General features: G+C 29.8%; 1 protein-coding gene across 4 annotated transcripts in view; it reads right to left on the bottom strand.

The window, feature by feature from the left end:
- LOC145326425 (putative E3 ubiquitin-protein ligase HECTD4) overlaps positions 1-19,143 on the bottom strand; it is a 60,298-nt gene that overhangs the window by 7,428 nt on the left and 33,727 nt on the right. For all 4 annotated transcript variants that reach the window (XM_080169775.1, XM_080169772.1, XM_080169774.1 and 1 more), the window contains exons 33-46: positions 15,168-15,279; positions 13,153-13,232; positions 12,857-12,940; positions 12,491-12,619; positions 12,296-12,424; positions 11,955-12,045; positions 11,670-11,709; positions 5,110-11,413; positions 4,733-4,776; positions 3,807-3,939; positions 2,581-2,704; positions 2,328-2,494; positions 1,717-1,780; positions 1,264-1,334 (exon numbers count right to left, since the gene is read on the bottom strand). In XM_080169775.1, the coding sequence (XP_080025901.1) occupies positions 1,264-1,334; positions 1,717-1,780; positions 2,328-2,494; positions 2,581-2,704; positions 3,807-3,939; positions 4,733-4,776; positions 5,110-11,413; positions 11,670-11,709; positions 11,955-12,045; positions 12,296-12,424; positions 12,491-12,619; positions 12,857-12,940; positions 13,153-13,232; positions 15,168-15,279 (7,572 nt within the window). The remainder of the gene's footprint in view (positions 1-1,263; positions 1,335-1,716; positions 1,781-2,327; positions 2,495-2,580; positions 2,705-3,806; positions 3,940-4,732; positions 4,777-5,109; positions 11,414-11,669; positions 11,710-11,954; positions 12,046-12,295; positions 12,425-12,490; positions 12,620-12,856; positions 12,941-13,152; positions 13,233-15,167; positions 15,280-19,143) is intronic.

Below are 19,143 nucleotides of genomic sequence, written 5' to 3'. Positions count from 1 at the left end.
CTGATATTGGGGTGTTTACCATATATCCTACTTCATTAAAATTTAAAGATCTTAAATTTTACTTTTGGTAGCGGGATTCTTTTTTCATCCCTGAAATTAAAAAAGAACATACCCAATAACCTCAAGAGTAAAATACAATAATAGATTGTTCTAGCCAAAAAGGAGTAAAACAGCCACCCATTTCTAGTCTACTATATAACCAATATATGTGGGTTTCATAATTCTAAGCTTTGCTACTTGTGGATGTTGTGCTCCTTGTTTAAATAGAATATCTGGTAATTCATTTAAGTCTTAATGGTAAAGCTAGTGTTTAAAGATAAATGTCAGTCAGTTTGTCAAGTTGAGGAGTAAGAAAAAAACATTCGATTAACTAAGAAAAATGCAGTGATAGAGAAAAACTGTTCACAAGAGTAGCACTATGATACAAATTCAAGAGGCTAAACATAAAAAGGACAAATTTTGTAGGCTTTTAGAGCAGCTTCGCTTCTTTTATTGATCTTACTAATAATTTCGTTAGCATATTTATAATACAAAATAATATCCTGCCCGTCTGAAGCTTAAGACTGGGCTCTACTCTTTAGAGAGTTTAGTAAATTGTCCTGTGGTGGTTTAGAGCTTTTTTGTGGGGAGTTGAACACCTAAATCCCCTAAAAAAATTTTTAGGGTGCGATACCCTCACAACACAATAAAAGAAAAAGTGTCCCCCCAAAAAAATATTTAAGCAAAATCAAATAGATTGGATTGGGGAAACCCTCACCAAACCTTTGGGCGAAGTACTATACAAAGTTGTCTATATAAATTATTATTAGAATCCGCAACGGTTAGCTCTTTTCGTTAATTTAGACATGTTAGAATTGTCCATTGACATGATGATTCTTTAACAGTGAGGTACAGTTTATAAAGCGTAGCAACTCTATAATCGTCAACAGAATGTCCATAAGTTTTTTTTAAGATGTTTTTTTTTTCTTTTTTGACAGTATTTCTTATATTTTTCAAATGTATCTCATTTTTTTAATACTGATTTCTCAGACAACAAAGTATAAGATTATAAGCGATAAATCTCTATAATCAAGTCCTAAAGATTTAAGTTTGCCTTTAAAAAGTTTCCCGTATTTAACAGTTTTTCAGCAAATTTACTTTCAATTTTGTTAAATTTTATTACAAAGAGTTAATACTCGTTTGTCCTACCGTTTCAGAGCTTCGCTTTTATGGATATTGTCATGCTTGTTATAACATTAATTATTAGGCATTTTATAAATTTACCTGGCAAAATTGAGTTTCACAGACATCTTCATGAACATTTCCAATTTCTTCAACTGGATTTATTGTTATTTCTGAATAATATTTTAATATAAAAGATTTATTATCTTCGCCAAACACGTTCAATCGGCAATATTAAAAAAGTAGTATATCCCAACTCCCCCCCCCCCCCGCCAAAAAAATTTCACTATCTTTCCATAAAAGAAGATAGACCCCCCCCCCAAAAAAAAAAAATATGGTATCATCCAACACCCCCCCCCCCCCACAATAATAAGCTTATACGCCCTTTATTCCTCTAAACACAACCAATACTTTATTCAATATGCATTATTCTTAAGGGATTAAACATTTTGAAAACTAAACTGAATGAAATAATGAAGGTAAATATTCTGAATAAGACCCTAAAATGTTATCTAAATTATAAGTTTATGTTCATTGCCTCATTGCTTTTTATACCTGGAATAATTTCATTTTGGTTTCTTCTCTGTGTAGATTCCAGCAAGTTGAATAAAAACCGTTCCTACGTAAAATAAATAATGAATAATAAAAAGAACAATAATATCAAGAGAGCAATACTGTCAAATAATTTAATATTAATAATTAGACATAATAGTCAAAATTATGGTCTTTATATTAATAATTTACAACTTTAAAATTTATAAGTTAAAAATCAAAAGATGTTATAGACAGCTCTCCGCGGATATTAAAATGAAATGTTATTAGATTATAGCAAGTTTTGTTATCCCCGATTTTTTAGTTTGGCTTGAAACCAATTCCAATCCAGTGGATATTAATCGGTTTGGAAGCCATACTGAAAAAAAAAATTTAATTACGTTCAAACAACTCTAAACTATACCAAAAAAACAGGCAAATGAGGAAAGCAAAGCTTTATAGAAATTCTGAGGTTACAATATATTACATTTCTTTTGTTGCATGATAAACTTTAATTATGATTTTCTGCTCAGATGGATATTATAGAAAATAAAATATTATTATATACTCATTATAAATTTGATCCCCTCCTCTCTTTTTCCTTTATACTTCTTTAATATACTAAAATGAATTACCTTAACCTCGAAGAAAATGATTCTTCTTGAATCATTTATTAGTCTTGCAATACTATTTGGATATGCTTTACTTGACTTAAGATCTACAAAACTCAACATTCTTTCAATTCGTTTGTTGATGTCTACAAGGATTCCATATCTATATCTAATATTTGATAATGGTATACCTGAAAAAAGGTTATTAATTTTAATCAAGGTTAGGTTGGCACTTTTATTCATATTTTTCTAAACCAATTTTAAAAACTTAGGTTACCTTGTAAAGATGCAAATAAAGGGTTAACATATTCAGTATCAGTCAGTTGAATCTCACTTAGTGGAATTTGAAGTGGTGATGTAATTAATTTACAACTAAGATAATTGCCAAGCTCCACCAAAGCCTAAAATTTTGACAATTATACTCTTTATTCTTTTTATATTAGAATTGAATTTTCTCGTATTCATTCGAATCCGGTGGATAGGAACCGGTTCTCATCCATACGAAAAAACTATGTCTAGCATCGTATTATATCCAGTTTTCTACGAATATAGAAATGTACAATCATGAGATTAAAACAAGTTTTAATCTTATAATTGTACATTCTATATCCGCGGAAAGCCGTTTATAATACGATACGAGAAATAACTATTTTTTAAATATTTTCTAACGTAAGTAAATCTGAATCTTTAATATTTTCCACATGGAGTATACTCAATCTCAATAATAAATGACAATGAAATTATTTTGGCTTGTATATATTTTATTTATGTAAAAAGATTTACAAAAAATGGCGAGATTTGTCTTGCGATCATAACAACATGTGTCCCCTGCAACCACAGCCGCCTAGTTTAATTCTACTTAGCTGTGGTTTAATACAAAAGGCGACTTTGATGCAGGTGAATAAAAACTTTTAAAATTGGCGGCTTAAAAGCATCTTCAATATAGAAATTTAGTGCGCGGCTGCTTTGGAGCCTTCTGATAAATATTTGGAGAATCTTTATATTAGTAAAAGGGGATTTTTGCATCCATACTTAGTTTTTTTAATAATTTTTTTTAAAACCCTGTTCAACACATTACATTTTAATCAAATTGCTTTTAAATTCATCTTTTCTAATATTATTCTATAAAATCCCTACGTGTCTTTTACTTTAGGGTTTGTAAAAGAAACAAACTTCAAAATAAAATGAAACTTAATTTAAAGTTTTCTATTGTAAAAACCTTAAGAAAGCAACAGAAGAAACAATTTTCAATCAAACTTCAACTTGTTCAAATTTGTAAAAAAAAAAAAGAATCCTAAAAATTAAAATATGTCCTTTTACTGATTTCTGTATGTACGCAATTTTGCAACAAAGTTAAGAACAATTTCATTTAGACTTACGAATTAATGTTCTTCTTATTAAGTTCTGACATTCTACAAGATTTATTGTTCATTATCCTTCCTAGATATTTTAGAGCTTCGCTTTTATGGATAATGTTATCCGTGTTGTTAAAAACCTACTTACATCATCATATTTCTTTATTTGCGTTTCCTCATTTGGGCTTTCAACTATTATTTCCAAAGACAAATTATAACCACACGCTGAGAGAGCAGTCCAAATTACACCAACATTGGAGTGGGTCACTTCTTTTAAAAATCTAAAATCAGAAGTTTATAGCATGAAATTATAATCTAAAGTAAATCTAAAAATAAGAAATGCTATCCTCATTACTCTGGAGGACAGCAGCCGACCTCTAGTGTTCAATATGTAGTCAAATACGATAAAATAAGATAGATATTACCTTTAAAATTAAGCAAAAAGTTTTCTAAATAGTAAAAAAAATATCATTTAATTTTGGGGATACTGGTGTTGATGGTGATCCAATTGGTATCAAAGTACAAGTCCACTATGATAACTTTTCTATTGAATTAGGTTCCAAATTTGGTATTTGTATCAGCCTTGAATAAAAAATACAAGAACTACAGTATTTACCTTACAAAATAGAGAAATTAAATACTTTAATTTAGGAATTTTTCTTGATTGGAGGCTGCTGCAAATACAAAAAACAGAGCATAGTTTGATAGATAGGTTTTCATAATGGCCATGTACTTTGAGTCACCATCACCAATAATAAGAGCATCATCCCCTAAATCAAGTATTTGACTACATCTTAAACACTTAGTGTCTTTGGAATGATAGAAATGTAATTCCTTATTTTCTAAATTTACAATTTTAAAAATTCATTGATTTCTACCTAAATTTATATTAGATTAATCAATGCTTACATCCCTTCAAAAATAGAAAATAAAAGAAGTATTTTTTTCTGTTGATTTTATTTATCCATGAATAAAAGATAACAATAATGATTAAACATATTGTTTATAGTTGACAGACTTTAGAATAAATATTAATGGAAAATTGAGCATATTATAAGCAAAATAAAAAAATACCCTGTAAATGCTTGTGTATTTAATTTTCTTTCATCCTCAGCTACCTAAAAAGAAATTTTAAAAGTATAACATATTATTTTTCATTTGATATTAGTTATATTGCCAAGATTATAGGGAATGTTTTTTATGTGACTGACATAGAATAAACAATAAAAAGGGTAGTAAGTGCTTGTATAAACATTCTATCCAGCAACAATAGAGGGTATTAATAAAAGAAAACATAAGTTACATCTATTTAGAAACAAAATATGAATTAAGTTATGATTTATGAAGCATATTCCTTTAAATGATTTAAATAAGTTTAATGTTTTTAAGGAAATTTGGCTTTCAAAATATTTACAATAAAAACTTCTAATTTTTAACATAGATAGGTCTACCTGGTTATTTCCATCGAATCTGTCATTTTCCTTTGCTATTTTTTCATTTGTGATGGCTTCAATAAGTTTTGATGTTATGTCTTTCATGGATAAATTTAGACTCTTACTTAGTGAAGATAGAAAATTGATTATCAAATGGTTTTTATTTAATAAAGAATTTGATTTGATTTTTTCTAAAGTTTCTATAAGATTGATGCTTTGTAAATTATCTTTATTGCATATAAGGTGAGTTAAAACTTCATTAAATTTGAAAGAAAAATAATTTTCAGTTGCAAACAAAATATTTCGAAGATATCTGTTAAGAATATTTTGAACGTTGCTATTTGAAACCTGAAAAGATTCATTTACTTTGAAAATGGTCAAAGTTTTTTCTTTTCCTTCCTCTAAATTTTCCACCTCACCATACAGTCTTAAATACAACTGAAATTCAAGATCTTTTATAACTTTGTTTAAATTCCTCTTTGATAAAAGTCTTAAAACAACATAGCCAACAGTCTCATTTTGAATATTTGAAGAGACACTATCATTTGAAAGATATATATAAATATCATCAAATATCAATCCTCCAATAGTTATTAATGCTTTTTCAACAATATCTGTTACAGTACTTTCATCTAAATTGGCTGGAAAGCCTTTTATAACAATCAAACGTTCATTGTCATCTGATTTGTAATGAATATTATTTTTATTTTTCTGATATTCCAATACATCAGGGCTGCTGGACATTGTATCTGCTCTCACCCATTTTAGTAGTCCTATATTCTGCATAAATGTTTTATACCAAAAATTATTATCACAATCTTCATCTGTCAAATATAAATGAAAGGACGAACACAATTCAAGCAAAGTAGATAAATATCTAGAGTATCTTACTCTTCTAGATTTGTTTGATTCTAAATGATAAAGATTTAAAGTCTCATCTCTAATACTCATAAGGAAATCTAGTAATTGGTGCCAACATGAAGAACTTTTTATGTCATAAATTGAGCTATATACTTTGATGTATTCTGACAGAATCATTATCATATGTTCCTTTAGAATTGGTGGAATATCATGTTTCTTAAGAAATTCAGTTATAATATTAAGGATATAATTCAAGACTCTTTTAGGGAGGTTTTGTTTAAATGAATCCAAATTAAGTTGAGATAACAACTTCTCCAAATACAACAAACATAAAGGTAACTCTGGTGGAATAGTGTAAACATAAAGAGTAAAATTTGTACTTTCTTCATCACCACCACTGTGAGAAATTCTTAGAATATCTGATCTTAAAATAATAGGTTTAAATATTAAGCTTTCTTGTTCTTTCATGCCCCTGACATCTGTTGGATATTGAATGATATTTTTACAAGATAATTGCCCATTTGGTTTTATTTGGTTTCCTCCCACTGATTGTATTTGAATACAAATATCACTGCAGGCATCATTAGAATTTAAGTCACTTTTCACACATGTAATAACAAATGCTGCACAAGAAACTTGAATGTAAGATTTAAGGTAAGACATATCATTTATGATTATTTCTTCATATCTTAGATATTCTCGTGGATTTTCGATTGGGGCAGATAAGGCAGTTGTTAGGTGAAAAATAATTTCTTCATTTTCTATATTGCATAAAAAGTAATTGAAAATAGTGTCTAGAATATTAGTGTCAGTATAAAACAAACTTGCAAAGGATCCAAATTGATTTTTCAACAGATTTTCAGAACCTAATGCAATATTATCTTCATTCAGAAGGCTCCTGTGGGGACTCACAAGTAGTTGATTAGATACAATTAAGAAATTATCTATATCAATATCTCTTAATAATGATACATTTAGAGAAAATATATCCTTTGATGACAAAACCAATTCTTTTTTTAAGAATAGGTCTGAAAATACAAATTTCATCAAATTAGAATAACACATGCTACAGAAGTACCTTAACATGGCAAATTCCATGTTCAATAGTTCCTTGTGTAATTTGGAACTTTTTAGGTTGATTTGCTGTACATGGAAAGGTTCTGTACCAGAATTGTGGTCAGGGGGTTTTTCAATATCTTCTAATGCATACCAAAATCTTACTAGCACACCTTCATAATCAAGGTAACATTCAACTTGGACTATTTTTAATATTGAGTCTATATTGACAACCTCTCCATACAGACCAAAGGTTTGATCCATGACTGGAACACAGTATGTTGGAAGTTTTTTTATTTTTGGTATATATACTTTAAGGCCAATTTTCACTTGTTCAATGGATAGTTTTTGTTGAGCTTCTTTAATGTCAAGTAGTGTTGGCAACTTTAAATCTTTGGGTATCCCTCCAATATCTTCATACAAAAAATCAATAGTTTGCCTGGCAATATCAATCATACCAAGAGCAAGAGCACCTCTTATTTGTTCAAAGCCATCACTTCTCTCAATTTCATTTCTAAACTGCCTATGTATAACTGGAAACACTTTTGCCTCCCATGCTTTTATAAGTAATGAGTTTTCACTCATCTTTGGCTTAACTTCTGTATCATACTCATCATCACTTCCCCCACTGTCAGAATCAGAATCATTATCTAAAAATTTGGAAAATTGTTCCTTTGATCCTGAATAGCCAAACATCTCATTAGTTAGACCAGTTTTAAAATTGTTGTGCTGAGTATTATAAATCTCAAATTCTTTAATTGACAAAGGTTTTCTACACGAAATACTGTTTACTCTTCTATTACCAACTCCAGTGTCCATAACATTTGAAAAAGTTGTTTCTGTATAAGATTCGTTTATAGGGTCCCTTGATTTACACATAATATTCAAATCATTGAAGCCTTCAACAAACCTAAATGGGTTTTCTCCAAAGTTAGCAGTGACAGATATATTTTTTTTTTGGATATGAACAACAGGAAACATTTTTGCACTTACGTTTTCCAGAGCCTGTTCTAATTTTGTTCCATTAAGTGTGAAAAAAACTGATCCAGTATCATTGTTATCCTTTGATGTTGATTCAGATTTTACCCATCCAATACCTAGTGTATCAAATTCAGAGAGTTGTAGGTTAAATCTTAAAGATCTCCATTGTAACATAGATGTTCCATTATAGTGTACCACCCTTCCATTGTCATGAAACAAAAGTGATCCTGTCAGATTCGTCCAAGAAGATTGGGATTCTTCTTTCTTGGGTGACAGACCAATGGACAAAGCTGGATATCCAGTCTCAGTTGCTGTATCTCCCATTGACAAGATGGTAGTTTCCCAATAGAAGTATTTTTCTGCAAAATCTACAGGCTGACTTGCATAGATATAGTTCCCTCTGGGAAGATTTGAAACATGTGATAAATCAGAGTGGTATTTCACTGTTAGATAATTATCACAAAATGACAAATGTTGTAATGGTGGATAATTTTGTTTTAAATCCCATTGTAATCTATTCTTCTTGGAATTTTCATTTCCTTTTTCAATAGAAGGCTTATCACAGTCTCTATACAAATTTCTCATCTTTATAACTGAGTTCTCTATACAGTCTAATCTATCAGAAGCATAGGTATCACTACAGAGATATTTCAACAAATCAACTGTCTGGCAAGATCCACTAAGAAACTTTATAGCTGTAGTTTGTTCAGCAATGAATTCATTAAAAACTTGCATTGATTTGGTTCTTAGTTCAGCAATAAGCCTTGATGTTTCGAGTGTTAGTTTTTTATTATTGTCCAAAGATGGAAGAGGGGCACTGAGGAACTCAACTCCAACATCATCAGGCATAAAGAATAAACTTATGTATTTTATAAGATCATCTTCTAAATTACTGAATAACTTGGTGCAAGAGGTCTTTTTCAAGGGTTCAAGCCTTTTTAAGGAAATGTTAATCTCATCTGAAGGCCTTGGAAAGTATTGAAAATGTTTAGACTGAATTAATTTAACGACAGCTAAATCTTCTGTCTCTGAGATGTGTGTTATTTCATAAGTGATTTCATCTAAGTAATCTCCTTTTATTCTTACTTGTAATCCAGATTTTAATGTCTCATTAAATCCACCCATAACAGCAAGAACAGCTATTATTTCTTTGGATGATTTATAGATGTTAAACAACTCAACTTCACTGCCTGAAAACAGTTTGTGTTTGTTTACTATAATATTTTCTACCTTATTTAAAACTGAAACAATGTATTCAGTTATGGCAGCATCCCAAACTGTAGATGTTTGGGAAGAAAATAAACTATGTATTAAAGTAATTAGCTCATTTGCCATATCATTTGCATTTGAGCTACTTAAAAAGGGCCGAATAGGATCTGTTTTCATAATTATACAGTTTTGCCTCTTCAGTTTTTCTTCCTTTAATTTTATTCTCTCATTTAAATCTAAATCTGATAATGTTGGTTTATTAAGGGATGTTACAAATCCTTCTTCAGATAACTTTTCAGCAATAAGTTTTACTTTTGTAGATTCATCTGTGATTACTTTTGCTTTATTAAATACATTTAATTCATTGTCTATAGTAACTACATTTTCCATGGCTCCATCAGAAAAGATTTCAATATCTGACTTCAGATCAATAATCTGTTGTAAGATTTCACTTGAGGATTGTCCTGGTCTTTTGTGAATATACAGAGTCATCTTAAGCGATTCTAAATTCTGAACTACAGAAACATCCTCATTGTGATTTATGTGTTTAGTATTTCTGAAATAACTTTTCTTAATTGAATACGGATTTCCTTTTGATGCCACAAAAAGAGAACCAGGAACAAGAAAATCTGCTAACTTAGCAAACAATAGATAGATAATCTTTATTTGTGGATTGTCATTACTAAGCTCAACTTCATCTCTTCCTTGAAACCAATTTGGAAGATTGACAAATCTGAAACCACTTGGGGGCATCATAGGAAGAGCTATATTGCATAATTTTATTATTGTCTGTAACAACCTTGGAGATATAGATGATTCCAATAGCAAGGATAACATTTTTGATATGCATGATGGTTGACATAGTATGTCCCTACCGAGTTTCGTATTTGACATATCAATTAATAACTTTAAGATTTCTTCTAAAAAATTGTGATCAACTAAATCATCATTTTCAGATGCTGTGCTTAGGTTGGAAATCAAAACACGTGATATTTGATATGCTAGTCCTCTCTCTTGCCATTGTGCAAAAGTTTTACTGGATTCCTCTTGCCATTTCATACATCTATCTGTCAGAATCTTAAAACTTTCCCAAGCAGTGTTGCTGTCCATACTCTTTTGAGAACTACAAAGAGAATCTAATAGATTTACCAATCCACTTTTGACAATACAACTTTCTTCACTTCTTTCAAAGGGTATTTTACACAAATAAAGAATAGTTTTGAGACAATTTTCCGAATTTTCGCCTATCTTTTCAACCAACAATTTAAGAACATCTCCATATGCTTCCTGAACCTTTTCAATCAATCCCCCACATGTAAGTTCATTTAACCTTGGTCCAAAGTTTATTACAGGAATAATAAACTCAATGACTGGAGAAACTAAATTTGAAGGCATTTCACATGACAAAAGTGTTTGTACAAACATTAAAGAATATTTTCTTGATATACTTTTGGCTTTTCTGTTATTAACAACTTCCAAAAACTTCCAGGGAGATATGGACTTTTCTGGATAACTACCTATAAACTCAAAAATTTCATCAAGTATTGGATTGGAAGAAAATGATGTGTCATGTTTTAGATTTTGTTTAGAATCTTTATTTTTTACTACTTTTCGTTGAATTCTCAGCTTTGGAATTTGAAGAATGGAGTCATCAAGAAATTGTTCTACATCAAAAGACATTTGTTTTCTATAGGATCTTGTTTCTCTTGTAGGCCAACTTTGTAAACTTTGAAACATTAATCTTGGAGAATTTTTTAATGGCTTTTTAGTACTTTCAATGGAAACTTGTAAAAGTAAATCAATTCTAAGAGTTATTGAGTGAATAAGATGTGATGTCATCTTCAAAATCTTTTGGTTTATAGAACTGTCTAAAGTTATTGATTCATTAATAACAGCTTTAGTAAGAGTTTCAATTGATGTTTGAGGTTTTGATGCGTCAAATTCAACATCCTGAATAAAACAAAGTAATGCAATATCTTTAAGACTAGATTCGTCATGGCCATAATTTAGAAAAAACAAATCCTCATGTGATATTCTTTCATGTTTTAAATCGTCTATGCTTTCCAAAAGCTGACTTTCAAGTTCTGCAATCTTTTGAAGTTTTCTAAACAGAGCATAGAGCTTCTGATAAGTTTCTGTCATAACATCAGATAAAGTGAAGAACTCAATTGAACATTCATTTTCATGGAGAGCAAGGTTTTGTACTGCATCTTCTGTAAAGAAAAGAAATTAAAAAGTTTTCTTGTGAGTTTCCTTTTATCATACATAAATGTTTTAATCAAAGAAAGTCTTTCAAATTTTAAATTTATTAATGAAAATATAATCTGACTTAATAGTTAGCATAACATGAGAAATCTGATAAAAAAACATTGACACTTAATTAATAAATTTATTAAATTTTCTTTGTACTATGACAATAAGTATTTAAAGTGATAAATTTAAGGAAATATTTATAATTTATTTTCTTTCCTAGAGAGATATGTTTGATAACAACTGATAACACAGCTTCTTCTTCAAATCAGAAAGATATTAGTAATTTTTATTATTTTAAACAAAGGTTTATTTTCAATAAAGTACAAACTAGACATTTTCATTGAAAAATTATATTTATTTAAAAAATGAATTTTAGAAGTTATTTCAAAATGGTGGCTTTAATACAGTTTACACCCCGCAAATAATATGTCCAATTATATATCAATCAAATTCAAATTTCAAAATATATTTCACATTCAAATCAAAATAGTATAATTTCTTACCAAGAACCTCTAAGTTTAGTGTTGATTTCAGACTTTGTCTAATGTATGGAGTTCTTATGTTTGATAATCGTCTCAGTTTAGAAACTTGGTCCTGAGTTTTTTTATTTAAGTTATTATTCTTATGAGTATTTATAAAACTAGCAAGTGTGTCCCTAGTGTCTAGGGGATCTACATTCGAAGGGCAGAATTTAAAAAAAATAAATAGCCTAAAACCATCTCAGAGCCTATTAGAGTAAAGAAGAATTATATCGGTTCAGCGTATAGCGAGATCCTTCAGTACAGACAAAAAAAGCTTATTACTTTATATTATAGGATAGGGAAAGGATATTTTTAGTTTTTACCTGTGGTAACTTTATTCTTTGAATGCTGTCATCATCAATAAAACTATTGCCAGTTGATTTTCTAGACTTTTCCCATGAGCACTTTTGTAATAACTTTGATTGCAAAAGATTAGAACATTCTTTTTCCTCCTAAAAGCATACATTATATTTAAAAATTTATGTCAGTTAAATCTCAAAAGTTTTAATTGAACTTACTTCAGAAATAGTTTTTCCTGTGTACAAAACATTAAGGTTTTCTTTTATTACCACTAGAAGAGTAAAGATAAAATCTTGAAGAAAAGGAATTTCTTCATTTTTATCTTCATTGCCACTTTGAATAACAACCTGAACGAAAAAAAATGCAAATAAAGAGTGTCATTTTTTGCAATAATCCGTTAAATTGCAATATTCCAGTCAAATATGCTTATTAGGTCAAACTGTTCATAATTATGCGTTTAATTATTCTATGCGTTTGGTCAATTAAGTACAATTAGACCTATTAAGCGCATTTGACTGGAATCATTATCAGGAAATTTTATACTACATTTATTGATAAAATGAGGAAATATCTAAATTTCTTACCTTAAAGTTCAAGACATCATCAGCAACACTTTGATTTATATTCCGTTTTGCTTTAAATTTCAATGTTACAGTATCTCCATCAATCTAAAAGCAAAATTATTTCCAATCTAAACAATGAAAAAATATAAAAAAAAACATTATTAATGAATCTTTTAGATTCTCTTTTATTTGTGGATTTTTCACAATTAATCATAAAGGTATCTGTAATTATACTGTTATTTCTTTTAAGATAAACTTAAAAATCAAAGATATGCAATCATGATAAGAAAAATCTGAAATTATATTTCAATTTAAACCTGAATAGGTTGGTCTGTAAACAGCAAATCTTTGTTCATTTCATTTTGTAAGCTATTGAACTCAAATATCTTTACAGTATCTAAACACAATTTTAAGTTTATATGTAATTTCTATATGACTTTAATTTTATCTTAAAGGAAGCCTCCAAGAAATCCACTAATTTGACTGCTGAAAGACTGCCACAAGTAGATCCAATACCCCAAAGTTGAAGCCTTCAATAACAAAAAAAAAATCTAAGCATTTCAAAATAACATATTTAGTTACATGTACAGCATGACCCTCGAAAAAGTATTTTTAAGCATCTGCAACCCTTATTTCTCAATGAATTATTAAAAAATGCATATGTCCTTGTTCTCCATAGTATTCCACGTAAGTAGATATAAAAATATTTTTTTTACCTCCATTAACACCGGAGATTTTTAGAGCTAAAGTTTTGAAAAAGTGACTGAGAAAAAGAATTTTTTTTTGTTTCTCTTATTTTTTGGATAGTTATATTATGTTTTTCTGGAAACTGAATAATGAGACACAAAGAAAAACAAGTTAACTAAATATTTCTTTTTTATTCCACAAAAAAATATAAATTTTTAATGGCAAAAAATACTACTGAATGAATTGATTATTTGCAAATTTTAGGTTATTTATTAACCCTTATTTATAGAAAAGGATTAATTATGACAGTTGCTCCGCCTACTTTTCTGACATCTCAATTATTTAATAAGGGGTAAATTAAGCTTTTTAGACTAAAAAATCATTATGTTTTATTTTTATTTTCTTTATAACTTTTTTGTTATTAAAGTTAGGATTGTGAAACAAAAACAATTTTCCTGCTATATTCATAGAGATTTATTTGGTTTTTTAATCTTAAACAATTTTGCCAAATAAGTAAGTTTTTCAAAATATCATTAAACTAAAAAGACTCAAAAAATATGTGTAAAAAAATGCTTTTTACTCAAAAACTAAATTTTTTATTTCATTTTTGTATAAAGTTTCTGCTAGTAACAAAAATAAAAGGATTTCTAGCTTAATTTTGCTAAAAAAGTCGTATCATGTTAAAAGTTACTTTTTCCTCAGTCACTTTTTCAAAACTTTAGCACTAAAAATCTCCGGTGTTAATGGAGGTAAAAAAAATATTTTTATATCTACTTACGTGGAATACTATAGAGAACAAGGACATATGCATTTTTTAATAATTCATTGAGAAATAAGGGCTGCAGATGCTTAAAAATACTTTTTCGAGGGTCATGCTGTAAATTTTAAAAGATTTACATTGTTCATGTTAGAAATTTAGAAATTGAATTGCTTTGCCTAGAAACAAAGTTATAAGCTTTTTTTCGGCAGAAAGAAAGGTAACCAGTAACTAATTATATTTTTAAAATAAACACCCAATTCCATAGTCAAAACTATTAAACAAAAAATCAGTTCAACTTGCGTTCTACCAAAAAAACTGCAGTATTTCCAGCCAAACAGAGGGCCGAATCAGCTCAACAACCAATCACAGCTGAGCTTGTATTAGTTTCATTTCAGAACTATGAACTCTGGCCGCGGCGCTCGGCACCTTTGCCTGCCTAGCCGCGGGCGCTCGGTTCACTAGCTTATAACCCAACCTAACCTAATTGTTAAAAAAATTGTTGTTCTCTGCAAGAGTCATAGTTCTTTTTGGGGTTTCAAAATTGAAAGAAAAAAAATTCTAACAGGATAACGCTCAAATTTTTTTTTCAGAGATTTTGACTATGAAGAGGTGTTTTTATTGTAAAAATGTTATTAGTTACAGGCAGAAGAAGATAAGCTTATATTTTTGTCTAGGCGACGTAATTTAATATAGAAATTTCTAGAATTAGCATAAAAAACTTTCAAAAATTCATGTACCTAAAATGTCATTTTAAAGTACCTAGACCTTTTTTTGTTATTGAAGCTGAGGGCTTCAAATTTGGGGTATTGGGTCTACTTGTAGCAGTCTTTCAGAAGATAAACTGTTGTATTTCTTGCATGCTTCATTTAATTCCTTTATTTTTACCTTGGTATATGCAAATTTTGTCATATAGTTTTGACGCTTGTGTATGATCAAATGTGAGATATAGACAACTTGCTTCAGGAATTGTTACTGTTTTCTTGCACTCTAAATTGTTCTGAAAATTTTTATAATTAAAAATATATACAATGGCAATTATACGAAGTAGGTACAGACTTTCGGATGTATTAAGGTCAAACAAGTTAAAGAAGATTTTTTCACTCTACAGATTTGACCCATATCAAGAATATAAAAAAATTCTCCCGCAATAACACACTTTAAATCTGAACAATTGAGCAGCCATGTTACTAAACAAAATTTGTGAAGAGGTGAAGCCAAACCCCCTCAAAATTAAAGGAGGTGTATATATAATTGGTTTAATTTCTAAAAGCTTTGAAATTTATTCTATTTTTACACAACTTTATGTCTGTCTGAATAAATCACTATATGTAAGTATGTACATTAAGTGCAGTCAATATTTTCTTTTTCTTGGAACAATATTTGAGTAACTTTAAATAATAGTTAAATAATAATTCAAAATCAAAAAATTATTTTATTAGATTAAAATGACAGCAATCGAACTTTTCTTTTCATCCTTTGTTCCTTTTGCATTTTTAATAAACAATGAAATAAAATATAAAAACACCAGAAATAAATGTATGAAAAAAGAATAATTAAAATGTATTTCTGTAACATTAAAAAATTAGAGGAAAGCTAATTCATACTGCAAAATCATTAAAGTGAAAAATTAAAAATTTACTTTAGTCTTAATTCCTGATTCATTCATAAAGAATATAACTAATTTTTGCAACATTTTTTCTTGTATTTAGTATCATTTTGATGAAAGTTGCTGCATATGAGAAGAATTGTAGAATTGGAGGAAATACACTTTTCAGATAAATGGCAATTAAAATCTTTATTTGTATTTCAAAAGGTTACTGTGGTAGACGAACACTTAACCGTATCACAGAGTTGCTACGCTCCTGCCTTGTTTATTTGCCATTGTTATCAACAGACCCGGCTATAAATAGAATCTAGATAAAGGTTTTATGCTTTATCATTGTTTACCAGCTGCAGCTCACCAGAGAGGAGTTTTTAAATAGCTTAAAATGAGAATACACGGCCCCCCCCAAAAAAGAGTATGGGGGCCCCCCATACTCTTTTTTACTCCCCTCAACCCCCCATCTCTTTTTAGAGGCAGAGAATAGGGAAACGGAGAAGGGAGGTGGAGACAAGGAGCAAGGGATTTGAACAGCGAGAAAAGGGATAGTCAAACATGCCATCTCATATTCTTGCCAAGCAGGCAGGCGTGTCACGCCAGTTTCTTGCCACAGGCAGGCAAGCGTGCTGGGACACATTATATGTTGATTGAGAAAGGGAGAAGGGAGATGAACGCAAGGAGCAAGCGATATACACAGGGAGAAAAGGGGAAGGTGCCATTAATACTAGTAATGGTTGCCAACTAAAAATGAAAATAAGATTGCTAATATTTTTTATAATCCTTCTAGCTTTCTTTTACCATTACATCTTACGAGTAATATTTTAATACCACATCCTTTTACATTATTAGAAAAATGTAATTTCTAGTTGGCAACTATTGAATGCTTACCCCTTTTCTCCCACTTTATATCCCTTGCTCCTTGCTCACACCTCCCTCTTCCATTTCCCTATCGTGTGCCTTTAAAAGAGAGGTGGGGGAGTGGGGAGTAAAAAAGAGTAGGGGGGGGGGCCCCCATACTCTTTTTTGGGGGAGGCTGTGTATTCTCATTTTAAGCTATTTAAAAACTCAACTAAGAGGGGCAGGGGGAATGCCTTCCCCCTTCCCCTTTCCCCTACCAGCTAAGAAGCCTTTCCCTTTCCTCAGCTACACCTTTGCACCACCGTTATCTCACCCCCATTCTCCCACGTCATTGTGTCCAAGACCACCTCAGACAGCTATTGTTGACAACACCACCCTACATTATATATCTATAACTTGTACATTTTGCTATTTATATTGATCTGTTTTGTATTTAAAGCTAGTTCTTAATAAACCACTAATTACTACTCCACTTATGTTAAAAAAAATTTTATTGGTTTTAGTGAAAACTTAATGTACATATATCATATGATGTTCAGTATGTCTATATATTTTTTGTGAATAATAATCCTGTACTCCCCTAACTGAAAGACATTTTTTTCCAGAAATCTACATCAAAACATTCAAGCTTACATCCCCCTGACGATAAAATATCTCTCCTATTGTCATCTTATATACACCGCCCTAGAGCTCAAATCCACCTCACCTCCATTGATTTTGGTTTAGGGGAGGTGTGTTAAAACTTTGAGAATGCAACTGGTTAGAAGGTTAAAGTTTACAAGATTATATAACACTGGTCGCAGGAAGGTGAAATCAGTTTTCTGGGATTATTTAAGATTATGATTCTTACAAAAAGAATTTAAGATCTTACTTTAATGGATATCCTGAACATTGACCAACTTTGCTATGTTGTATTATTTTTATATTTTTACCCATTCACTTCCCCAGGCATTCGGGCTGTAAAAATTCATCTCAATCAAATTCAGACAAAAACTGTCAATAAACTTTTTTTCTGGACGTTTTTTAGTGGACGGTGAATCCCTGACCAATAGAATAAAATCTGCCCTGGACCAATACTATGTATTCCTGACAAATAGTACAATGTTTGAGCCCTCTATTTGATAATACAGTACAAATTTCATATAATTGTGGAACTTTAGAAAAGCTTAAGTTAAAAATTTAAAGTCTCAAAGTCAAAATTCTTGTTCATAGGAATTGCATTTAAAGAATGATGGAGTTCTGGAGATCAAGAATATGCAAGATCATAATTGGAACCAAAAACTGACGTGAATGACCTATTTATCATACTGTTTTGTACTACAACAGAATTTTTAAGGTTTTTCTATAAAATGCCTCTGTAAAGGCAATTTCCTGTCCTTTTTCTTACAAGTTCTCAGTAAGGAAGTAGACTTCTGTCCACTATCTTACAATTTCTCACTAAAGGAAGGTGACCTCTGTCCACCATCTTGCAAATTCTTCCTTTTCCTCACTATCATAACCATGTTTAATAGATCTACCTTATTTTCCTAAATTCTTACTTATTCTAAAGATTCTACCTTTATCACATAAATTTTTCCTTTTCCTCCCCCTTATTCTCAGATAACTTAGCTTATTCTCACAAATTCTTCCTTATCCTCACAGCTTCTACCTTTTTCTCAGATAACCTAGCTTATTCTCACAAATTCTTACTTTTCCTTACAAATTCTCCCTTTTTCTCAAATAATCTTGCTTATCCTCACAAATTCTTCCTCACAAATTCTCCTTTATTCTCAGATAACCTAACTTATTCTAACAAATTCTTACTTTTACTAACTAATTCTCCCTTATTCTCAGAAATTCTACATTTTCCTTAAAAATTCTCCCTTATTCTTGGAAAACCTAGTTTATTCTCAGAACTTCTTTCTTTCTTTCTTTAATATGAATTGCAATTGTTAAAACAAGAAAATAAAGTGAATATAATTTAACATAAATCATGTCCAATAACAATTCATATTGACTAAAATAGTTTAGATGTACAAAAATTTTTACTTCACTTGAAATTTAATAACTTAAATTGCCTAAATAAAAGTAATTTAGAGTGATTTTGATAAAACAACTCCTTCCTACCATAAATGTCATAAATATCAAAACTTCGGGAAAGGCAAAAAACATCAAAAATGATTAACAGCAAAATGGTATGCCGGAGCAAAATAACAGCAAAATGGTACATAAATAACAAATAATGCCCCTTAAAGTTATAGAACAATGAAGAAAAGGTCTATGACCTTAAAACAACTCCTTTTCCTCCTTAAAGTGATAGCGAAGCAATTTTTTCAAATTGCATTTTTATTTACCTTTCCTTATTTTTTTAAAGATTTTCATAGAAAAATGCCTTAACAATTCCACTAAGTTAGAAATAAATTA

The sequence above is a fragment of the Acartia tonsa genome, chromosome 8 (genome assembly GCF_053477335.1).
Source record: "Acartia tonsa isolate MP-2025a chromosome 8, ASM5347733v1, whole genome shotgun sequence".
NCBI classification, from domain to species: Eukaryota; Metazoa; Arthropoda; class Copepoda; order Calanoida; family Acartiidae; genus Acartia; species Acartia tonsa.
Note: the sequence above shows the minus strand (reverse complement) of the source record. Positions and strands in the feature narration are given on the sequence as shown.